The sequence below is a fragment of the Lepisosteus platostomus genome, chromosome 3 (genome assembly GCF_059453375.1).
Source record: "Lepisosteus platostomus isolate fLepPlt1 chromosome 3, fLepPlt1.hap1, whole genome shotgun sequence".
In the NCBI taxonomy this organism is placed as follows: domain Eukaryota; kingdom Metazoa; phylum Chordata; class Actinopteri; order Semionotiformes; family Lepisosteidae; genus Lepisosteus; species Lepisosteus platostomus.
Window position 1 is genome coordinate 63364933 of NC_142613.1, and position 24242 is coordinate 63389174.

At 35.7% G+C, this 24242-nt stretch overlaps 1 protein-coding gene across 3 annotated transcripts; it reads right to left on the bottom strand.

Annotated features, from left to right (window-relative positions):
• gckr (glucokinase (hexokinase 4) regulator) lies at window positions 1-24190 on the bottom strand. 3 transcript variants are annotated; one of them, XM_088626382.1, is made up of 19 exons: window positions 23318-24190; window positions 21369-21524; window positions 17645-17713; window positions 16467-16535; window positions 16213-16286; window positions 15767-15833; window positions 15199-15252; window positions 14751-14845; window positions 14253-14358; window positions 11343-11461; window positions 10780-10878; window positions 10438-10535; window positions 9868-9944; window positions 8554-8650; window positions 7205-7302; window positions 6336-6419; window positions 3993-4142; window positions 3405-3539; window positions 1-1706 (listed from the first exon to the last, which is right to left on the bottom strand). In XM_088626382.1, the coding sequence occupies exons 1-19, from the start codon at window positions 23339-23341 to the stop codon at window positions 1533-1535; spliced, it is 1845 nt and encodes a 614-aa protein (XP_088482508.1). In that variant the 5' UTR covers window positions 23342-24190; the 3' UTR covers window positions 1-1532. The 3 variants fall into 3 exon arrangements, with proteins under 3 accessions (XP_088482508.1, XP_088482507.1, XP_088482509.1); XM_088626381.1 differs by lacking the exon at window positions 23318-24190 and adding an exon at window positions 22453-22926; XM_088626383.1 differs by lacking the exons at window positions 17645-17713; window positions 23318-24190 and adding an exon at window positions 22453-22930.
• Between the last annotated feature and the right edge of the window lie 52 nt (window positions 24191-24242).

Sequence of the window (24242 nt, forward strand, 5' to 3'; positions counted from 1 at the left end):
ATACTATAATCATACTAAGCCAGTTCTCAGTTACTGTAAATAACTAAGTCATCCTTCATATAATATCAATAGGAAAGACAGGAAAAAACAGTGAAAGTAGAAAGAAGAAGAGAGACAGAGGAGAAGAGATACCGCAGAGAGAAACCTAACTCAAAAGACCAAGAGGCCAGAATCTGTCTAGGTAATCTCAGCACTGAGAGGACTGGTTCTTAGGCCTTAAGACTTGTCTTCGTTAAATTGAATTGAACCTGAGTTTGTGGAAATTTTGATTTGTGTTATCCTTTGACCTTAAATAAATCCTAAGTTGTTTATTTATTCTCTGTATTTCATAGAGAAATAGGTTCTCACTTGTTGAACACATCTTTAGAAAGTGATTTATTTCCAGGCAGGATCTTTTCTTTAAATCTTTCCCTCTTTTCCCTATACCTGTGACTTGTGATCTCAGAGAGAGTTCTGTATTTTCTGTGTTGACACGGGCAGGACTCTTAGTCGCATGTCTGTAATATCAGTATGTAGCCATAAATTTCTGTGTGTCATATGGTAAATTATAAGTTTCCCACCTGGTCATTGCTTTGATATCACGTAATGTCTGGTATTCCCCAATGATAATGAGCGCATAATTTAAAAATTTTCAGAATTTGCTTGTATACAGATGTCTGGACCTAATGTGATATGTGATTTGATTTCTTCTTCTAACCTCCAATGTTATTACAGTATCTATATACACAAGACTGATTCTGTGATCAGCCTTGAGCCCTAAAACTGCCAGGCCTTGTGACACACTGTAGCTTTATTCACCACTGTGTGGCTCTAGTGAGCTAGGAAATGATCAACTGAGAAAAGGTGATCAAATCCCAACTCAGGACAAGCAGCATCATTGCACTATAGTAGGGAACCTACTGGGGAATCAGATTAACGGCTTTGGATTTGTGCCTGACCTTATTGCATTCCGTAAATCTATGGCAGATGTATTGTATTTTTCCTAATGAAACAAGTGATTTAAAACTAAAACCAGGGTCACTGTCATTAACTACTGTACATGTTCTAGAGGTCCTTTAAATTATTCAAATAGTGGCACTTCCTATAGAAACTGTAATGTGGACTGAGATAAACAGAAACTCAATAACAGAGAGAGAGAAAAAAAACAATACTTAAAAAGGCCCTTGCAGTTCCAAAACCATACCAATCTGAAACAGTTATGGCCACTAAACTACAAGATCTTATAATCCAAATACATAAAAAATTGTATGATGACAAGATGTCAGTAATGAATCTTGTATAAACTGTATATTCGTGAACATTGGGACGATGCAGAACCACAAGATCCATTATGTGGGATAGCTGTACCCTGCAGATCTGATACTGAATTGTTGATTTACATGTGTGACACCTCTGGACCCTGCTGTTGTAATGCTGTAAAGTGTGATATGCTGTGATACTGTTAACCGCTCAAGATACTTTTCTTCAAAACGTTTGTGTGCTTCCTTCCATTTCAAGACAAGGCACTTCTTGAAACCCTTCTGTGTTTATCCTCATTCGTTTTCCCCATGTATTCCTGTTGCAATTTGGTCGGCGGTCCTTTTCCGTCCTGTTGCTCTCAAACATGCTTCAATTGCCTCTCGCATCGTTGGGTGGGCATCCAGCCTAGACCTGGCTTCTGTAAGTGAGCAATTCCGTGCCAGGATCACCACTGCTGTGGGCACCACCTGCAAAATAGAATATCAGATGTTAATCTACTTTCATTAATATGTAAACCAATCAATCTCCAGCCAAAGAAGCAAACACAACCATAAGCTCCCGTGCACACGCAGCAGAACTGCTATCTATCAAAGAAACGGCATCTGATATATCCCATATCTGATAATAACCTGATTATGAGAAAAAATAAAATAATGCATTCTCCAACAATTTCTCAGTTTGGAATCCACAAAAAATGAATATGAAATACTATAAAGTCTTCCTTCCTCATTACTTTGATTTGAGTGACTTTTGCATCTATACGAATAAAAAAAAAACTTTTAGTACTGGTGTCTACGTAAACTTTTAATCCAAGTTAAAATGTGTGATATATTGATGTGAAATATATCTGGCACATTGCTGAATAGTGAAAAACACATCATATTACATCTAAAATTTAAATACATACAGCAATCCCTATCCAGAGCAAATTAATGAAAAGCCTCATGATGAAAAGACAAATCAGATGACATACTTCATGAGAATGAAATAAAAACAAAAAATAAATTATACTGATGACTCATAAAGTTGAAATTGGACACCACTGTCAGCAAGCAAACTACATGTACAGTATTAAAATAAACCATAACAATACAAACATGACTGAACTTGAACATGACTGTTTAGGACTGAAAAACAAAATCCTGCGAAAGTAGGGGTTTATAATAAGATGCTTCCTGCATTTGATCAAATAAGTATATCTCATCTAAATTAATACGCTATCTTTTTTATCTTCTCAGATCTGAGATGACCTGTCTCTAGTACAATGGTGCAAAAAAGTGTATAAATATGACCAAAAAATAATGTTACTATACAGGGCAATTCACTTATGTATATGCTAATATCAAGAAAATGAGAAACCTTTTGTAGCAGCTGTATTAAGACTTGAATAGATGTTATACTATAGCAGCAGATTAAATTAAGAAATGATAAAACTCTATATAGTTTATGAAAAAAAAACCTTCTAAAATACTCAACTTATTAGCTGGTTTCAACATATTGCATACAGGTGAAACAATACAAACATTAGATATAAAATGTAAAACACTATGTTTGAAGTGTAGACTTATGAAAAACATGTCTGCCATATGGCAAAAATTATGGTTTATATATTTAAAACTAGAATTTAAACTGAATAGTATTGAAATTGTACAGTACACTAGTAAGACGATTGGTCACCCATGTTTAAAAAAATATTACTTCAAGAGAAGAGTATTTTGATATATTCAAAGGCTGAAAGGAATGTCCTACTATGACAGGTTGAAGGAAATTCTATTAATGCTATCTTTACCTTCTCTCCAGCAAACATACTGTATGGACAAATGTGTTTGGTGTTTGAAAACAATTATGACTTTTTTTTTACCCAAAGGCATGTGGGAGTACAGAACAAGCTACCAAATCATGTTGTTGAAGCTGATATTTTAGTTCATTTTAAGAAACAGCTCCATGAGATCTTTTACTGACCATCAGTCACACTAGATGGTTTATGAATGGATACAAGTTATGAAGGGTTACGATCATAACCCTTCTTTTTATATGTTCTTATAATTGTTTAATTGAAAATAAAAACAAAACAAAACAAAATCTATCTACAATCTCAGCAGTCGCCAGACGTGATTTTGATTAAGAGGGAATATAAAGTATTACTCTGCTGTTTGAGTACTTACTTGGTTCTTTGTACTTGCCATTTGGGTATGTTTTGTGACTTCTGATGTTCTTATGGGATCTGTCAACTCATCAGTGTCATAGATTGCTTGAAGAAGTGCCTCCTGACATCTCAAACGGGATTGACCAGTGACCCTCTTGATAGAAAAAAGGACAGTTAAAAATGACCACTCATGAAGTTATATACTGCAGATTGTGGAAAAATAAATCCTTCTATAAGCACTAAACAAAGATGTGCTTGTGATTCAGTGCCCAAGAGGAAAGAAAAGGTAATTCATTTTCTCAGATATTATATGTATTTTAAATAACTTTTGTTTTTTCTTTAAAAAAATAAAACGTTCCTCATTCTTAAGGTTTTCATTACCTTTGGTGTTTACAAAGGTGCATGAGCCTAAAAAGTCTATACTCTGGTATTAGAGCAACGTTTTATAAAATAATATTTGCAGGCTCAATAATATGTCAGTCTTAATAATACGTACAGAAAACACTTTCTAAACTGAAATTGTTTTGTGCAAGAAACTGTAGTTTACAGAGTGTGGAATATGTGATATACCCCTATATTTCAGTTATAATATGACACTATTCTTTACCTGGAGAATTGCAAGGGCTCTTCTGAAGAGTTTGGTGTTGCTGACTTTGAGGTCCATCATGTAGTTGTAGTAAATCTTTCCTTTTAGGATGTGGCCACCGGTGCTGATAATGTTTAAAATCCACTTTGTGCACAACTCCCTTTGGAGCTTCTGAATATTGGGGAAAATAAACTTTGAAAATGTTTGCAGTATTATTTACATAAGATTAGTCTCTTGGTGCAGATCACAATTATTAATTACAGATTTCAGCTTGTAAAAAAGTCATTATGAGGTACAGTTTAATAAAGATACTTCTTGTTCTGTCTCCAGAATCTGCCTGTGGCTTGAGATTCGTGACAAAATTAATAAGAATTTGTCATTAAGACTTCTATCCTATTGTTATTTCTCCTGCTCCTGGAAGGCTGTTGTACTTTCTGGTTTTCTTCTCATGTTGGATGCTTTATGAGTTTATTTGACTCAGTTTATTGAAGTGGTCTGTATTACCAACATTTCCAGGTCTGTGTTCAATGTGCACTGTATGTTACCTACTGTATAAAATCTCATTTACTGCTGCCCTCCAGGACCAGGGTTAACTAAAATTCAAAAAGAGCTTTATTGGCATGATCGATGAATTACCGTTTTGCCAAAGTAGATACAATTAACAAAATGTTTACAGTCAGTATTCCTTGCTGAAAAGAGAAGAGAGGAAACACAATGTTTTGGCTGTGAAGCCTTCTTCAGGTGAAGAAGGCTTCACAGCTGAAACGTTGTGTTTTCTCTCTTCTCTTTTCAGCATGGAATTAACCTATTACTTGTTCCTTTGCAGACTACGCATGCTGACGCAGCTACCCACCCGAACTATTTACAGTCATTTACATTTATTGTACATTTACATTACATAACATAAAACCTTATTGTTAGACAGGCTCACTGTTCCTCAGGCTGTAACAGAAGATCACATACTGGGTTATCAGCTCTACCGAGTTCCCTCCCTCCTTCTCCCTCCCCCAGTAGGACTGGAAGCTGTTCTGATTCTGCAGGTGTGGGAATTCTGGGATAAGACTTTTTTATTTGAGCGGAGAATGCTTATCTAATCCCAGAGTATCATTTACAGTGCATCGGAGAGTACACTTCTGTCTCTGTTTCTCTCTGCTGGCAGTGGGAGCATAGCTTGTCCTCTCTCTAGGTCCACCTGTGTCACCCAATTACTATGGCTAGACTGTGTTTATTGTCTTTTTAGGATCTGGTGACATTCAAGTTTGTATTGTGTTTGTTTGTGTGTCCCACTGATTAAGGTAGTGTTCTTTGGCTTGTGCTGTGATTTGTGGCGTTTTAGTTGTGCTGTCCTTTTGGATGGTGCAAGCGAGCTTCAGGACCACCTGGTGAGGGAGATCTCTGGGCTTAATTCATGGCTCAGCAGGGCCTGTTGTGGTAACATTTCCTTCTATAAAACCATAACTCTGGCCAGGTGCTGCAGACTATTCCAATACCTCTATTAACTATAAATATTGAACAGCATTGACCTCAGGCTGTAGCGCTGTCTCACCCCATGACCCTAATTGAAGAATTCTGTCTTTGTGGTTCTGATTTGCACTACGCACCTATTCTCTTTATGTTAATTTAATCATAGGCTTTACATTCAATACCATTTTGAAAATAAATTTTAAAACAGTCCTTTGTGCCAAACTGAATCGCTTTTAAATCAGTAAAGTAGCATTTCCCCCCATTGTTTCATTGATGGACATGTTTGTTTGAAAGTGTGTGTGGGGTGTATATGTGATAAGATGTGTGGCAGTTTGGTGGGAAGCTGATCTGACTCTTACTCAAGACATTGCTCTTGGTAAGGAATGCCAATGTTAGAGCATTCATGATACTGCAGAATACCTGCCATTTGTTGCTGTTGACACAGTAACACCAGCAATTATTAGGGTCAAGTTTGTCATCACTTTTATGGTTGGGGGCAATTAGTCCTTAATTCCAGGCCTCAACGAAAGATTGAAGTGTTGAGCAAGTCTTGCTGCAGCTCGGAGCTGCTGTATCTCTAGAATCTTGTTGTTGATTCCATCTTGGCCACAGGCCTTCAATGGTCTGACAGTTTGGAGTTTGTCTTGTATCTCCTGCTCTGTGATCAGGGAGGTTGCCTGATGCTGGTTAAAACTCATCTGGTTTCTAGTTTTACTGCCATCTATGAGACAGACCTAGATTGTAAAGCAGATGAGACTTAAAAAAGCCTTTCCTGAATTCTGGCCTCTCCGCCATTACTTACTATTCATGCTTACTGTGAATGATTCATATGGAAAAAAATAATGCTGAAAGAATCTTATAGTTATTGTAAATGTGGAACAAAAAGTTTGAGTATTTTACCTGTACAAAACAACCTTCATATTCAGAGAATACAATGGGCCATGTGATGCTTATAATGGATGCAAATGATTTTTTAACATTCTCCTGAAATGAAAACAAAATTTAAGAAATTTCATTTGTTAAATGTTTGACCATTTTATTATTGTTAACCGCAGCGGTATCAACATAATAATAAGGAAATGGTTTATGTAATAAATGTAATATATTACACTCTATGTAAATATTAATCACATTATTATTATTATTATTATTATTATTATTATTATTATTATTATTATTATTATTGGAATAGTCCACTTATTCATCTATTGATGAGAAGCCTTTCTGTACATACTGCTGTATCATAATTGAAATTGTCAGCATTATAATGAACTTGTACCACTGATGTATTTAAAGAAGCTGTTTCTTTAATATAATTAACTTAAAAAGGAGAAACTCCAAATATTTTTGTTATCCCCACACACGTTTGTGTGAGCCAATTGGGTGTATTGTATGACTCAGCTCTCAGTCAAGGGACTCTGGCGACAATGAAGAAGTATCTTTGAGCTCCTCATTTCTTACACGGCCCAGGGACAGGGATTTAGGTCCAACACCCTTAGATACAGATGTCCAGGAGGCTGCAGGTGTCACTGAGAGTCAAGAGAACCCAGGTTATCTAATTTCACTCTTCTCTCTGCAGTACATTGGAAACTGTGTACCCACACTTGGGGAATCTCAGTCACAGTGACATGGCTCAGTCTTGAACCTGTGACCTACAGTACACTCAGGTATGTGCCGCTACAGGTGGAGCAATGTGATCCCACCAACCTAATTTAACATTTTACCTCAATGGAACAAAGGGAGATAAGTAAATGTTAAGAATTACCTACAGGAACATAGTGTCCAGCAGTTGAATGGGCAACTGCATGAAGATTTGAGGTGTTTGCGCTTATCTGGGTCGCCAGCTTATCAATTTCATAGAGGTCATCTAAAGTAATCAATTCAAACAAATTAGGAACTTAATATTTATATATGTATGTCCATATACAGGTGTCTCCTAAAATTATACCCTTGATATAAAAATATATATTTAGTAGTGGGTTTAGCTAAATAAATGCTACTCTACTTAAATTGAAATTTAAAAATTAAATTAAAGTTACAGTATACTATACTGTATGTCTAAAATGAATGATCTGTGTTGCTAAATTTTTGCATGGACAAAAACAGAGAACCTTCAACAATTTTACATCAGAAAGCAAAGTCTCCAGGACTGCTATTTGAAGTTGACCTCACGAATCTGGGTCTCATGGTGGAACTCCATGCAAAAATACAAAGATTCGAAGTAGCCAAGTAGCACCTGAGGGACTTCTCTGCTGAATGGAACTTTTGTGGCTGGATGAAATGTAAACTGAAAGTACAGAACACTCAAACATGGTATCTACACGCAATCAGGATATTTGGCACAGAAAGGCAAAGCTGTTGACAAGAACAGAACTAGTAATAAGTTTATTCCATGCTGAAAAGAGAAGAAAGAAAACACAACGTTTCAGCTGCGGAGCCTTCTTCGGAGCAGCCTCCACAGCCAAAACGTAGTGTTTTCTTCCTTCTCTTTTCAGCATGGAATAAACTTATTACTAGTTCTGTTCTTGTCAACAGCTTTGCCTTTCTGTGCCAAATATCCTACGCATGCTGACGGAGCTACCCACCTGAACTACTAAGAACACTGTTATAAAGCATGGGCATGAATCTGTTCTACTTTGTGTTTGCTTTGAATATTTGGAACCTTGTTCCTGTGTTAGATCTGAGTTTTTGACTTTTTAAAATTATACCAGGATATTTTAGCCAGGATATTTTAGATATTTCACAAGCTGTAACTCACCAATCAGATATTAGTGGATACATCATATTATATTGTTTGTCTTGAAGCTTTTAATTTTAAAAAGATTTCTAGATGCATAGACAGACAGACAAATCACATTCTATGGATAGTTTTGTTGACCTATACCTGGCATAATTTTCCACTTAACATATCATTTTAATACAAAAAAAGAGAATACTGTACATCCATCCTTTTTCTAACTGTTTCTTCCAGTTCAGGGTCAGTGCTGGAGCCCATCCCAGCAAGCAGTGGGAGAAAGTCAGGGAACACCCCAGAAGGGATGCCAGTCTTTTACAGGGCTAAACAAATACACTAAATTAAAAAAAAAAGTAATAATAATTTATTTAAACAATTACCTACCATCCAGTGTAAAAAGGAAAAGAACTGTGTCATTGTCATTAACATGCGGCAGAATGTTCCTCACAAAATCATCATGGGCAATACAGAAGTCTGGGCCCTAAAAATAGATTAGATAAATAGTATAATAGTGTTAATAATATAGTAAAATACAGTTCAGCATACTGTGAATTGTGTATTTTATAGATTGTATGAATATGCTTATATTTTAAAATACTTTAGCAAACATTTTTGATGGACATCATTCATCAGCAACTTTCAGCTTTGCATTTCTTTAAATGACTGACTGTTACCGTATAATCCCTCCTGATTTGGAATCAGCAGTTGATTTAAAACAGGATTTTCTGGCAATGACCCAGTAGACATTGAGATGTGCAGAGCCCCTCTCCATTTGACATGTTGCAAGGAGAGTGCAGAGGAGAAGCAGGAAAAAGATGTGCATCTCTTACTAATTTCACGGCAAGAGTGCAGGCACCCCGCACGTTTTAGGAGAAATCGTTTGTCAGAAAGACATGGAAGCGCTGTCTGTACTCTACCTCAGTGCACTGAGCCAGGTGAAGGCAGATTTTTGGGAACGGTCTTGATCACTGTCAGCTAAAAATATAACTTAAACTTAAACTTAACTTAAACTTAACTTAAACTTAACTTAAACTTAACTTAAACTTAACTTAAACTTAACTTAAACTTCCCTGCTACCATCAAATAACATGCAAATAACATGCACAGTATTAAAACAATCAGAAATAGCAATATTCTTAGATAAGAGTTAAAATGTCATGTGCCTGAAGCAGGGATCTTTCAATCAATCTTTCAATCATTATAACTTATAAAGGTAAAATAATTGAAAATTATTTATAAATTATAACTCTTTGGAGTTATACATTGCAACAAAGTAGTTACTTTGTGAATTCTGTACACATACAGGTAACTGTCATATATCAGCATGCAGGCTGGTGAATTGCAACAATACTTTATTGGGACATCTCTCAGTTTGCCTTGAGCCATTTTATTCAACAGGGTTCATCTTCCTCTGCATAAAAGTAAGGGTTATTTGGTGTCTCTTTAATAATGAAATGGCATCCTGTTTTATCAAGACATGTGCTCTTTGAGAAGCTATGATACATGTTTCATCTCCCCGTGACTTCATTTTCTAGCATCTGTTTTACAGTCTGGGAGGAATGCACAAACTGGCTTTCAGGTCTTACATAAAGACCTGTAATATGTACTGTATAACATTTACTCATTGTTCAAACAATTTGTGAATAAAAAGAGAAAGGCACTATGACATGCTTTATGTTTGAAGCTTCAGCAACTTACAAGTGATGCAATATTCCCTTCTTTGTTGTCCATTTCTTTATATCCATTGTTGATAAATCCACGAACATCACCAACGTCTATAATGATCAAAATGTAATAAATCCATTAGTTTTCACTTGTCCTTACATGTCAAAGAGCCTCATATTATCACTCAAGTAACATTATCAGAATCATACAAGCTTTTAGTTTAAACAAGGGCTACTGTAACATATAATGTATGAATACTGTATTCGGTATTATTCGGTTTAACTATTTGGTTAAAATGAACATTTTTGACGCAGACAAAGGCATTTTGGGACCTTTCCTGAGGTTGAACTGGCCAAGCATTTAATACTTCGCTAAGCTTTCTCCAATATTTTCAATAATGCCAGCAAGTTTGATCATTTATCACTTTATACTGTACAGTATACACCTTAGTGGACTGAGATATTGGCACCGGGTATTTCCTTATGTTCTTGAATTATACTGAAATGAACCCATTTAAAATTATGTGACTAGGTGTGAGGTGCTTTGCTCTCAGGCCCATCAAATTAGAGCATGGATCTATAAAAAAAGGGAAACTTTTGTTACCTGCTCCAAAAGTGGGTGGACATTCACTGGCATCAATGATCCCCATTACTCCTAAAGTTTGCCAACCAATGTAATATACATGTCCCCCTTTCTGCAAGCTATTACAAAAAATAGGAAATAAAGATTTAGAACTGATGTTTCTAATTTAACGGAAAACAATAGTAAGCACACGGTGGGTCTGTAGTTGATATAATTGAAGAATATTATCTACAATAAAACTTTTCTTCCTCAATAGGTGTGTCTAATATACAGTATAAATATATCACTTTGTATTCAATTACAGTGATCTATAAATGATGCATAGCAAAGCAACAATAAAATGAAAAAAGATAGACGTCCTACCTTTCTCCAACTTGATTTACTAATACAGAAATCTTTTTACTCTGAGAGTAAGTGACTTTATGGACTCTTTCATAAGCTTGCAGACAATCCAAAATACCACTGTAAGATACAAAGAACAATCAACCCCCACCTACAACACCAAAACTTACACAATGGAATGATCAGTTTTTTAACATTAGCATTTAATAATATAATAACATTTTTCTGTTATTGTGGACACATATACTGTATCATTGCATATGATGTTTTAGACTACTACATCTTTAATGAACAATGTAAAGTGTACTCATAAAAACGTTCCACATAACAACAACAGTGACAACAACGACAATAATAATAATGAATAAAGTGACTTAGCTGTGCATTAAATGATATAATAAAATGTTTCTGCTATTGTGGACACATATACTGTATCATTGCATATGATGCTTTAATGGTGTGAATGTGGGTAAGACCACTACATCTTTAATGAACAATGTAAAATGTACTCATAAAGCATTCCACATAACAACAGTGACAACAACGACAATAATAATAATAATAATTATGGTGAATATACTGACTTAGCTGTGATTTCTTTGTTGCTAAAAGCAGCTCTGTGGGCTGCTAGGAAAAGAATTTCTAACATTATTTTTGTTGCACTCCCAGCTTTCATGCGGGAAGAGCCAGTGATGGCTTCAGGCTAACAAAGAGAAAAAAATATGCATTAGATATTGTCACGGATGTCCAAAGGGACTAACCGTGGGGAGTAGGAGAGCGGAAAAAGACCCGGGAAAAAGAGCGGAAAAAGACCAAATGCGTAGCGGCGAGACGGGAAAAAGGCCCAGGCTCATTAGTGCAAAGAGTTCAGGAATGCCGTATAGAAACCTATGCCCTCAGGGAGCGGACGTGGGGCACCCTGGTGCTAGGCGGGTCTCAGGACATCCGAACGTCAATGCTGAGCGAGGACAGAGTGCAAGACCCGGAAATATATAACCCAAGGGAAAGAGAGGGACAGGAAGGACAGCAGACCGGAAACTAGGGACAGGACAGAGAAGGAGCGCCCTCTGGCTGCAGAGGGCGTGACAGATATACACAGTACAAATATACTGTACATTTCCTTTACTAGCCCTATACAGGTAGATGTGATTCACAGATAGCCCCCAGCAATTCACAATAAAAGAGCTGATCCTTGATAATTTACCTCCATGGCAATCTGTCAATGCACCCTAACCACACCCCAGCACTTCACACTGGTATAAAATGACCCCCCTGCAGCAGCAAATTGCTATTGTGACACTTTGTCCGCCTGATAATTTTTCCCAGAAACATCTGAACCACCCTCTGACAATTAATCAAGATTGCAGCACAGATGTATGAAGTTAAAATCAATTCAATATGATTCATTTTAAAGTTGAATTTTAAATTATTTTGCTTCAAATCTTTCTGATGTGGGCTGACCACTGTGGTGGTCTGATGTTCTACAACCTTGAAATTGTAGATAACCGCTAGAATCTACAATTGTCGATTACAAGCTTGTAACATGACAACAATGTCCCAATAAAGAAAACTAAAACACTGTGACAGTTTTGTGACTGTCTATTTATGTAATCTGGGCATTAATTTTAATGAGGCAAAAATCACTTATCACTGAACCTTAGCTCAGATTCTGCATATTTATTTTTTCATGCATTTAAATATAGTATCTTAAATCTTCACATGTGGAAAACTGCATACATAAGTCTCAGGGGATTGAAAGATTTTGGGCTCCATCACACCACTGTGAAGTAAATCAGAAGAAATCAGATGAGAGCAAAAGCAAGCAGCAGCCGTGATTGTGAGATTGTAGGTGACTTTTCTGTTGATGTGAGCTTGCTCAGTGGGTTAGAAATATTATAAACCACAAAGTTCTAAAGTCATTTAATTTAATCTGTAATCAATCAAATAAAAAATAGAATATAATTATGTATTTTCTGTTCAGTACTGGACCATTAGCTCTTTATTCGTGCTTTAGCATTTCAAATGATAATCAAACAAGCCCTCAGTGTACAGTAGGTGTTTAAATATACAGTATATACTGTATGTACATATATACAGTACATATTTATGTTAAGGTGGCCATTATGCTCCAGAAAAGCCAAACTGTCAGAACAGGACTTGTAATCAGGATTGTTTTAATTGCACTTGTGCTAATTTGTTAATTACCTCGATGCATCCCGACAATAAAATGGTAAAGTCCACACCAAGAAGCTTACCAGGTCAGAAATCATCCTGTTTTTTGCTGTGTTAAGTTAACAATATAGCATGTGACTGTCAATCCTTCATCCCCTAGACTCTGGGCCATTGGATTAACCACCAGGCAATGCAGGCTGCCACATATACAACTGGGTGCTCTGAAGCAATAGACGTAAAGTACCTAATTCAAGGGGTACAGCAGCAGTGACTAGAAATCGGATTTGAACCCACAACCTCACAGCAAGACTGACCCAGCTAGTGATGAGAGATAAGCAGACAGGCAGGCTGACAGTCTTGGAGAGAGAAGGGCTCCCAAAAAAACTGTTTAAGGACTGTCTTGTGTGAAGGTAGCGAGGTAGCGGGTTGAGCTGGTGGAGGGCTGTCAGTGCAGAAATTAAGTGAAACACTAATAGATTGAAGCTGTTGTGAACTAATGCTTGTGGTTTGGGAGCACAGAGTATAGCCAGTGGCCTCAGGGCTCTAGGGAGCTCAATGTTGGAGCATCTCTCTAGTGCAGGCCTTAAACAGGCCGATCATTCAGGCACTTGCTGCCCGATAGATACTGTGGATTGAAGCTGGACTAGAGAGATGGCCGGGAGCATTCTCACGGGGCCTTTATTTGGTGAACACTCATGGGAACGCCCTGAGTTCCCAGGTGAAACACTACTATTTTCTAATGTTAATGTCTTCTCTTCTTGATCTTAATTAGTGGGGAGCCAAATACTGAAACAGTGTTTTAAATAAAGTCCAGGAGAAGGTGGAACCCTAACCTCACCTACTTCTACTCAAATATGTACAGTATAACTGATAATAATGATTCTAGCATAACATTGAACATAGTAATTTGAATCCCTCCCACCACCCCATCATCCCCTTGTGGCATCTCTCTGGAAACTTATGGTGTACATTTTTTATCTTCATTAATCTTGCATAGTTCACTGTTGCCTATCAGGTGAAATAAGTCATTTTCATAGTGAAGTGCAAAAGCCCAGGTGGAGATGTAGCTCTCTAAGTATATCATTAGTGTTAATTACCAGTCAATCAATAATATGGTATTCTCTGGTATAATCTGCAATGATTACCATTCTACTGTAGGTTTCAATTCCAGACCTATTTACATGGTAAAGCTTCATTTAGTTTATGGTCCTGTTCCATATTCAATTTAGAAGAACAGCAGCTTTTCATGTGAACCATAGTAAATGAAAATTAAAAGCAATATGTTAATGCATGACTATTAAGATGACTCAAAGAACACCTACTCCAACAGCAGGGTTCAATATGAAGGCTCTATAGTTCTTCTGCAGCTCCTGCATCCTCTCAGCTACCTGGTAGAATGTCAGATGCCAACCCTCAATGATTTCATTCCTATATTACAAGAAAGAAATTGAGAGCACCTGCATTCAAAAAAGGCCAGGAATATCAGGAATGAGAAAATACAAATTGTGTTTGTTATGCAACTGCTCAGATTATTATTTCTAGAGCAGTTACTTTACCTTGCCAAACAGTTTTACCTGAAAGAAAAGGAAAATTATGGAGTTGACATACAATATAGGACAGAACATTTCAGTTTTTGAAAAAACAGCTTTGATTCCTGGATATATCAATTGCTGAGTACAGTATAGCTTAAATTATTTAAGCTGAGGAAACCAAACCATTTTTCACATTGGACACTGTGGATGTATTTTTAATTATTTACAAATGCAATACTATTCCTTATTCAAAGCTGCAAATAACGTACTGGGATAATATAGTCTTACCTTGCCATGTTCGTAGGATTAAATCCAACCAACACAGGTGTGAAGACATTTAGATTGTTCATACAGAAATCTAACTGTCCAGCAATAAAAGGAGCCTTTAGATTGAAAAAGTAAAAACACAGCACTGTGAAAGTTATTAAAAAGAAATAAGAAATAACTAGAGTAGAACAAGTAAAAAAGAATAAAAAAGTAGACAACTGTTACATACTAATACACCTTTTTTTGCTATGTGACAAAATAGGAATATACTTATTCTCACACCTAAAGAAGGCTCCACAGCCAAAACGGTGTGTTTTCTTTCTTCTGTTTTCAGCATGGAATAAACCTATTACTTGTTACTTATTCTTATATATATCTACTTCATATTTGTAATTACTAAATTTTGAATAATATATCTCAACTTTAAGAATAAAAGAAAATACATACATAAATATATAACAGTTCCTACCGATAAACCACATGATATCCCAATGAAAAGCACTTGCTTCTTTCCTGCACACACCTATGAATAAAGAAAATACTTATTAATATAAAGGAATACATAGTGGTAATTCTGCAGTGATGTTTGGCTTCTCAATACAATGCTTGCAGGGTTCCAAAGTTCTGTCCTTCATCCTTGTCTCAGAACATGGGCAATGAGTAAAGTAGGTTCAGAACTACAAGGGCAAGTGCTTTGGTTACCATGAATGTCTGTCGGAATTACCCTTAGGGCTCTAGTAACCAAATCTTCAATGGTAGAATGGGCAGAAGACAAATGGATTCACAAGGACTGGCCAAGCAATGACTGGCCAGAATGCCTGTTTGTGGCATGTAGAATGTGGAGACCTGGTCCAGTGACAGAGAATGACAGGTTTTTCTCCATTGGTTCCTGGGAAATGTAGTTCAGAAAAAACTAAACACTTAATCACATATGATACAGAAGAACAAATATTACAATTCAACAAGCAAATAATGGGATTTAAATACTTAAAAGGTATTTACTTGATTCCGCCATTTTATAAGCTGATCAGACTCACCTTTTCTAGTTCCTCAGCTCCCAGATAAGGGTTGTCTTCAGGAGCTTCCTGAGAGGTCAAAAGGGCTCTAAAATAAAATTAGATACCTGAATAAAACAAAATGCAGCTATAAAATGTTAAGTTTAATACTAAAAATACATCAGATACTTGCTTCTTGCAATATAACCACTTGGTAGTGCACTCAGGGATGGTCACAAAAGTCACATATACCTAACTAAAAGTATATGTGAAAAATATTTACAAACAGGAAAAAAATACACATTTAACAAAGCAGTAATTGCAGACTTTCAAGGAAAACAAAAGTACAAAGAAGAAGGATTTGTTGAGTATAGTAAGTGAATCAGGTTGCAATAGACACATAGGTGATACTGTATAACGAAGATGTGCACAAGCACTTCATTACATTTCTCAATATACTGTATGGCTGTGAGCTACAGTATACTTACTTGTCTCCCCCAGCAATGATGTAGTCATAGGTGTGCTTCTTCTGCAACCCTTTTAACAACCTGTTGAATGAGGTCTGAATAGAAGAAAAAAACATACCGTAATACAATACATAATTAGATCAAATATAGTACATATAGTAGGTAATTAAAAGAGAAATACAAAATGTTCACTTTATTTACATTATATTTTTTAACTACAGTAACTTGCAAAGCTTAAAATCATATTGATGAAATAAACAAAAGAAACCCTTTACCACAAGTAAATATGCAAGTCTTCCAGATGTTCCGCAACCACTTAAGACAACCAGACTGTGTTCTGGATCCTGAGAACATAAATCTGTCATTAGAATGCGTACATTGTACACTTATTTAAAACAGAGATGACATTTAATGTACTCTAAATTCAAGTCTAATCCATATTTTCTTATCATTCTTTATCATAGGCACATCCATATGAAAAACAATTACATTTGATCTATAGATAAAATAAAAAATAAAAATGCTCCTATTTTCTATGTTCTGTATTGTAGACGAATATTCTGTAGACAATTGAGAAATGTCCTAAAGAGCCACTGAGTGATTTTCAGTGGTCTACAATTCTGCTAAAAATGCAGCAATTTGAGTTATAAAAAATAATGTGCCATGCCCAGATTTTCACCTCCATAGCATGATATCACATTTTGTTGAATTCAAAAGAGTGTTTAAGCGTATACTTTTCATCAAAACTTTTCAATGCTAAAACTGAAGACTTTTATGAGTAAAATAAGTTCAATTTCAGCAAATACTGCAAAGAAAAAGAAAACAAATATAATTTGATGATTGCATATTTTTTACCATATTAAAATGCATCCAGACTGTATAAAAGCTAAATACTTTGCCAATCACTTCTATGTTTCCTGAAGAAGACTTACATTCTGTGTATTAACTGCTTTAATTGCTTAATGCTTTATACCATCCACTCAAAAACTGTAGTGCTGCCTGTCCATTCTCCAACCTTTTGTCTTCACTGCAGCTCTTTCATTCTGACGTTGACAGAAGAGGATCTACAGATTTTATTTTTCTTAACCATACTCTCATGAATTGGGTGTTTCTCATTTGACCTAATTTGTGTTCTATTAGAAATGTCCAAGAAATGTGTTTGGATTGCATTTAATCGACATTTCATTTTTACTAACTTTGTATACTTCAACAGAAATGTTTTGAGAAAAAATGCACTTTTGCTCAACATAGTGTATATCAACCTGTTACAAATCAACAACGTCTTCTTTACTAGTCACTAGTCCAGCAAACCCATGGGGCTCCTTCAATTATGATAGAGCTTTTACAGTACTTTCCTTGTACTGTTCATTTCTACAAATGAAAATCAGCAGTGATTTGGTTAACAGTGTTATTTACCATTTGATCCAAAAAAATAAAAAGGAATTACTGACACCTTCAAAATATCTTCCACCTTCTTGGCAACATCAATTAACGTCTGGAGTACAGATTCACTGTAGAGTCTCTGTTAACACACATTCAAGAAACAGGACGTGAAAATGAACCATAAAAACAACAGGTGAATTCATACTATAATGTGTAGCTTTTGTCTTACACTTTAAGGAAACAGATTAAGAGTATTTTGTATTTAATAAAAACAATGTCAGTATGTATAGCAGAGGCATGATTTTGAAACACACCAAATATGCCATGATTGAAGATTTATTCATACATATTCATACAGTACTTTAAGTGTTTTTTTAAATAACTTTCACACCAAACTATTTGTGCTTCATTTCTTTTGTATTATATGTTATTATTGTTCTTCTCTGAAACATACAGTATATACTGTATGCTTTTCAGTTGTTACAGTCTTAGGTGACAGTCTTTTTTGCCTCAGTCTTCTCTGGCTTGTCATGCTTAATTACTGTTTTGCACACTATATATTTATATCAGATGTGTTAATTGTTATCTGCAGAAACAAACAAATCTGCTACATATAGAATCTGCTAACTAAATACATACTTCACACAGGAGTAGACCAAGGAGGTAATAAAATATTTCAAGCCAAAGAGGGGCAAAGGTTTATCAACATAGAAGATGTACTAGAAATATTAGGAGCTCTTAAAAACTAATCTGCAGGGCTGAATGGATTTTTTCCAATTGTATAAAAATGATGGATGTTATTCACAGACCAACAACAGAACTGTTTCACCAGTGACTCTGGACGGAGTAATACCCAGTCACTGGAAAATTGAAAAAGTAACACCTATCCAAAAAAAGAAACAAAATCCAAGCAGGTAATTACAAAATAGTTAAAAACAACTTTTTTACATGTGAGAGTATAAAGCTGATGATTAGACCTAAACATTTAGAACATGTCTTATTAAACATGTTTGAACAAATGGCAACAATAATAGATTCAGAGAGTGCATAAGATATGGCATATTTGGATTTTCCTAGCAAGTCAAGTTAAAAAATGATAACACAATTGAAAACTTAGTAAACACTGCAGGAGCAAAATAAATTAAAAAAAGATGGACAAATTCCAAATTCAGCACCTATAGATGTACTCATTCAAATGCATGGTTAAAACCCTGTACCAGGGGTTTTGAGCTACAGGCGACCGCGATACATGATTCAGTGGCCAAAGATGATCGACAGGTGGCACTTGTAGTGCATTAGCTGTAAGTGAAATGATTGCTTCATTTAATCTCTCTACTGTGCATGTTTAAATCCGCTTAATATGGAATATGAATATGAAATTTTACAACTAAAGGGACATTTTGGTAACTGAGCATAAAAACAACAGGAGCATAACATCTCTGAATATCATATTGTCATAAACAAACATTAATTTATGAATATAAATATATGACACACTTTATATGGCCAGTAGTGGTAGCTTACATAAAAAGTACACAACAGTATTCCACTTACTGTCTATTTTGACAATATTAAGTTTATATACTTTGTAAAAAGCTATAATGTTTTAACCTTTTCTATGACTTGACTTGACTTGAACTTTATTGCCATATGTAACCGGTGCTGGTACAATGGAATTCTTACTTACAGAAAGTCTCTCGATTGTAAAACAAGTGTAAAAAAAAACAAAACAAAGTGCAAACAGTGCATCAAGACAATGTACAAACAAACAATAGACAATGTGCAAGTAAACATGCAGACAGTTTGAATGTAAACAATACAGACGTGTAGACAATGACTGGAGACGTACAATAAATAAATTACAATGAGGTAGATGGTGATGGTGTAGGTGTGGTCCGAGGGGGGTGGCTAAATGTGTTCGCCAGTCTCACTGCTTGTGGATAGAAGCTATTGAAGAATCTAGTGGTAAGTGTCCGTATGCTCTTATATCTCTTGCCTGAGGGCAGTGGGGTGAAGAGCTCATGCCCGGGGTGGTGACTGTCCTCTGTGATGGCCAGAATTCTACCACGGCAGCGGTCCTCATAGAGCTGTTTAATCTCGGTGAGACCGCAGCCGATGATCTTCTGGGCCATATTGACCATTCTCTGCAGTGCCTTTCTTTCTCGCGAAGAGGTGTTGCCATACCACACGGTGATCCCGTTGGTGAGGACGCTCTCGATAGTGCAGCGGTAGAAGTTCACCACAGATGTATTGGCATCCCCCATCGCTTGAGGCACCTCAAGAAATAAAGGCACTGCTGAGCCTTCTTCATGATAGAGTCAGTGTTCACAGTCCAGGTTAGATCTTTAGAGATGTGAATTCCCAAAAACCTAAAGCTGGTGACTGTTTCCACTTCCGTTCCATCAATACTGAGTGGGTTTTGAGTGTGTGGCCTGTGTCTCCGAAAGTCCACTATTAGCTCTTTCGTTTTCTTTATGTTCAAGTCCAGGTTATTGCTATGACACCACCTAAGCAGCAGTACAACTTCATCCCTGTAAGTGGACTCGTATTCATCACTGATCAGTCCTATTATAGTGGTGTCATCGGCAAACTTAATGATGCGGTTGTTGCTGTGTCTTGCTGTGCAGTCGTGAGTAAATAGGGAGTACAACTTTGGACTCAGACAGCAGCCTTGTGGGGTTCCAGTGCTCAGGGTGAGTGGTGTTGATGTTTTATTGCCTATCCGCACCACCTGTGGTCTCTCGATAAGAAAGTCCAGCAGCCAGTTGCAGACAGAGTTGCACAGACCTAATCCCCTGAGCTTTGTCACCAGTTGACTGGGTATGATGGAATTGAATGCTGAACTGTAGTCCACAAATACTTTTGTATTAAAATGAATACTTGCTGTTGTCATTTTTAAGGAAAAAATTGTATTTTTTAGAATCTGCTTAATAGGGAATATAATATGGAATCGCATAAATAAAGAAATTAATAACAATATTAATTTAAGGATCTAAATATAACATATTTATATAGTTGGTAGTATTACCGTAGTCCACTTTCTTTGTAAACATGTTTTATTTTTTCAAATGTCAAACTGTTTCCAAAACATCCACTTGTGATATTTTAGCTGCTTAGTTACATGATTCCATATTAATATTACTATCAAGTGGTATTAAGAAAAGGATAAAACATTATAACTTTTATGAAGTACAATATATACTACTGTTTTTTATTTTCCGTTGTGAAAATTTACTATGTGGGATTAAACCCGAAAGAGGCACATCACATCACGTTCACAAGCTACAGTATAATAATAAACTCTTTTTTATATATCCAGCTGAGCAATCTTGCTTTTATAAAACATACCTACTTTTTAATTATACACAGTTTAATATTAGATTGTCCCTCAGCATTGACCAGGATTCAAAATTAGGTGTTTTCTGGCAACAGCCCAAATGCTCCACACACCATGTTAAGCTTTCAGTACTCCACCTTGCGATTTTACAAAGTATTACAGTCCCACAACTGAGTATTTCTAAAAGCCGCAGACACTGAACTGCAAGCTACTGCAGTATCTTAGTAAGTTGATGACGGACTGCGTAGTCTTGTGTGTTAGATTATGAAAATAATGCACTTTATAGCATTTTTTAAATCAAAGACTGAATGCAAAAAGTAAGTAGATACTGTAGGCTATAGGCAACAATTAGAACTGGTAATTAAGGGCCCAGTTGGAACAAAACCCAGCACTCATTACCCTGGATTGAAAACAGCTGCTCTAAAGGAAAGATTGCCACCTGCTGTACACATCCTACCTGGTAATTTATGACTGTCTCCCCTTCCTCTTGAAATATTTCTGCATCACACAGCTTTAGCAGGTGGACAATCTGCAATGGGTCAGCTTTGTCAATCTCTTTCGTGATAGGGTTTGATTTTTCAGTGAGTGGGAGAGAGGCTTCGTAACCAGCAAGCTGTAATATAAACACACATGATATAGCAGAAGATTCAACAGCAGAATTGAACAAAATCTTACCTCCCAAGGTTACACCTCAAACAAAGGGTTATGCATTATTTAAAATATATTTTATCACATAAAAGGGCTGCCAGTTTCTATGGAGTTCTGAAAACGCTAGGTTCTGAGATGTTTTCAGAAGTGATATCGGGATGTGGCATGTAAAAATTAATTTGATTTTTTTTAAACACAATGTAGAATTATTTTACATATTGAAGTAAGGAATAAAGGCAAAAAGATAAGGTAATCCCACCAATAAATGAAAGTCATCTTGTTTCTTTTTAAAACGATGTTTTTTCAAATCCTAGAGTGAAACCCAATACTTCTGACACAAATTCCTATACACTTTTATACACTGCCCACACAAACATACTGTATGATTATAATCTAAATGCATATGTGAGTAAAATGAACCACATTGTTCCTTGATCCTTGCTTATAACAGCTGTAAAAGAAGTTTTGGAACTTCTATTACACCTATACACTGACTTGTTCTCACCTGAAGTAAATTTATAAATGACACATATTATTGCCATGTACATTGGGCTAATTTATTATTTTTATAGGAAAATGAAACAGAATCGTCAGTTGATAATTTTGAGATAAGGTAAAGGGATGTAAACAGTTTTAGAAAAATATATTGTACACAAAACAATGAAAGAGCAATAATTTTGTATAATTTTTTTAATCTGTAAAAAATATACATATTTTAGTGTACCATAAAATTTAAGCTTGAGAATGTAGTTACTCAGCTCTGCCCACCAAAAAGCTATGAATAATGTCCCTTATCTTTTACTGTCAGTGCCACTGAACCTGTCGCTGTCCATGTGAATACAGCAGCTCCCATCGTTCTCATTAGCCCTACTGTTCACATCAACTGCACTCACCTGCCATTTCCCAGTGTCCGGTGTCTCAATAATATGGTTGTGCTTCCGTGACCCTAACATCTTTCTGAAAATTCATTTAGTTCCTTATTGTTATGAAGGCTAAGTCCTAGCTGTATCCTGCTTTTAGATATTTTCCTTTACTTTTTAAGCACCGAAGTGCTGAATCTGTTTCACTTCTGCACTTAATGGCAGTCCATCTGGCAAGGAATTGTTTACTCTAAAGAAAAAAAAAACAGAGCCGAAGTCCATGAAAGTAATCATTAATCTAAGCTGTTAATTTTCAAACTGCCCACTACTGTCATTGATCCCAGCTGAAATATATCAACCCTGTCCAGCATCGTGATTCATTGCTGAAAACTATTATGCAGTTTACGTTGAGGCTATAAGGATGACCCGGTATCAGTTTAACTGATATTAACCATCTTTAACTTTAGTAAATAAAGTCTTTCCGGAGCAGAGTTGTTTGCACTGCAGACTTGACAAAGTGTTTGCATCACAAGGGTACTTACAGTTCGTCTCTGTCTGTAACTTTCTAAAAACTAGCTTTAACTCTCAAAATATTTTTGTAATTATTTTCAAAATGTGAGTTTACAGCAGCTACCCATCTTCCTTCAAAGCTCAAACCTAGAGCTAAAATATTTTTTTTCAAGAAATTACTGGAACCTGAAAGCTTTTATCTTCAACAGTGCTTAAAGTTCTGTGTTTGAATGTAAAAGGTTTAAAATTAAACAAAATTGAACTCCGAGAAATAGGTTTTTTACCTAGATAGATCTGTGAATGTTACACAAATAAGTAATTATTGTACACAATGTTTATAACATTTGTGATCTATTCAAACAACTGTTTCAGAAATACCGTACAGTACCTGTAATACTGCCCAAGGATTCATATTGAAGCAGTTATGACTTTCAGTAGATTCATCAGAAACCTTCAAACTTTTGTCTCCTGAAAAGAAACACAGTGTACTGCATTGTGTGTTCCAAGAAACATATTGTTATTTCAATGGTCTGCAGTAAAACAAACAACAGAATAGCTGCTTCACTTCCTTGCTGTCCAGACAGGTCCTTATTAAGGTGGGACATAAAAAAAGAAAATTTCCCATTCATTTGAATATCTTGGACGCACTTACTGTAACTAGCAGGAGCCCCAAGCAGCTGCCTTTTTAATGCAGCCCTCATTAAGTAGTTGAAGTAGTATATTAATATGATAAAGATATATATATAATAAAGATATATAATAAAGATAAGATAACTTTATTAGCCATATACAATTTCTTGCATTAGGAATTTGTCTTTTTGCAAACCTCAGCTTACTCTCCATGAGACACACAGGCAGGGAGAGAGAAGCTTGGGGTCAAACCTTATAAAAATACTTAGGGACTTGGGTCCACACTAAACAATAAGTGGTGTGCCTTTAACAAAGTACTGTATTTGTGAAATAGTTAATGCAGCATCCTATCTAGATACACCATAACCTAAAAGGTATAATGCATGTAAGTATATTTAAAAATGCAAGCAGAGAAGAAAGACATACTGTACAGTATGACTCATATCTAATTTTTCACTGATTGGTAAATCTACAGTACATTCCAACCAAGGTACCTGTACTCATTAGCGTTCCATATAATGTCATGATAATACTGAACATAATGTTTAATTCACCAGAGAACTGAAGAGATATGATTCATTTTATGTGTAAAAATAGTTAAAATAGTATCTGCGAGCTTTTAAGAAATAACAAAACCTTATAATAATAATAATAATAATAATAATAATAATAATATAAGAAAT

Bases quoted from the DNA above. Each gene is read 5' to 3' on its own strand.
- gckr (XM_088626381.1), bottom strand. From the start codon at position 22,512: ATGTTAGGGTCACGGAAGCACAACCATATTATTGAGACACCGGACACT. The intron at 16,536-17,644 runs GTGTCAGTAATT...TTATGTTCTCAG, and splicing joins AGGTGGAAGATATTTTGAAG to GATCCAGAACACAGTCTGGT. The intron at 16,287-16,466 runs GTAAAGGGTTTC...TCTTCTATTCAG, and splicing joins GACTTGCATATTTACTTGTG to ACCTCATTCAACAGGTTGTT.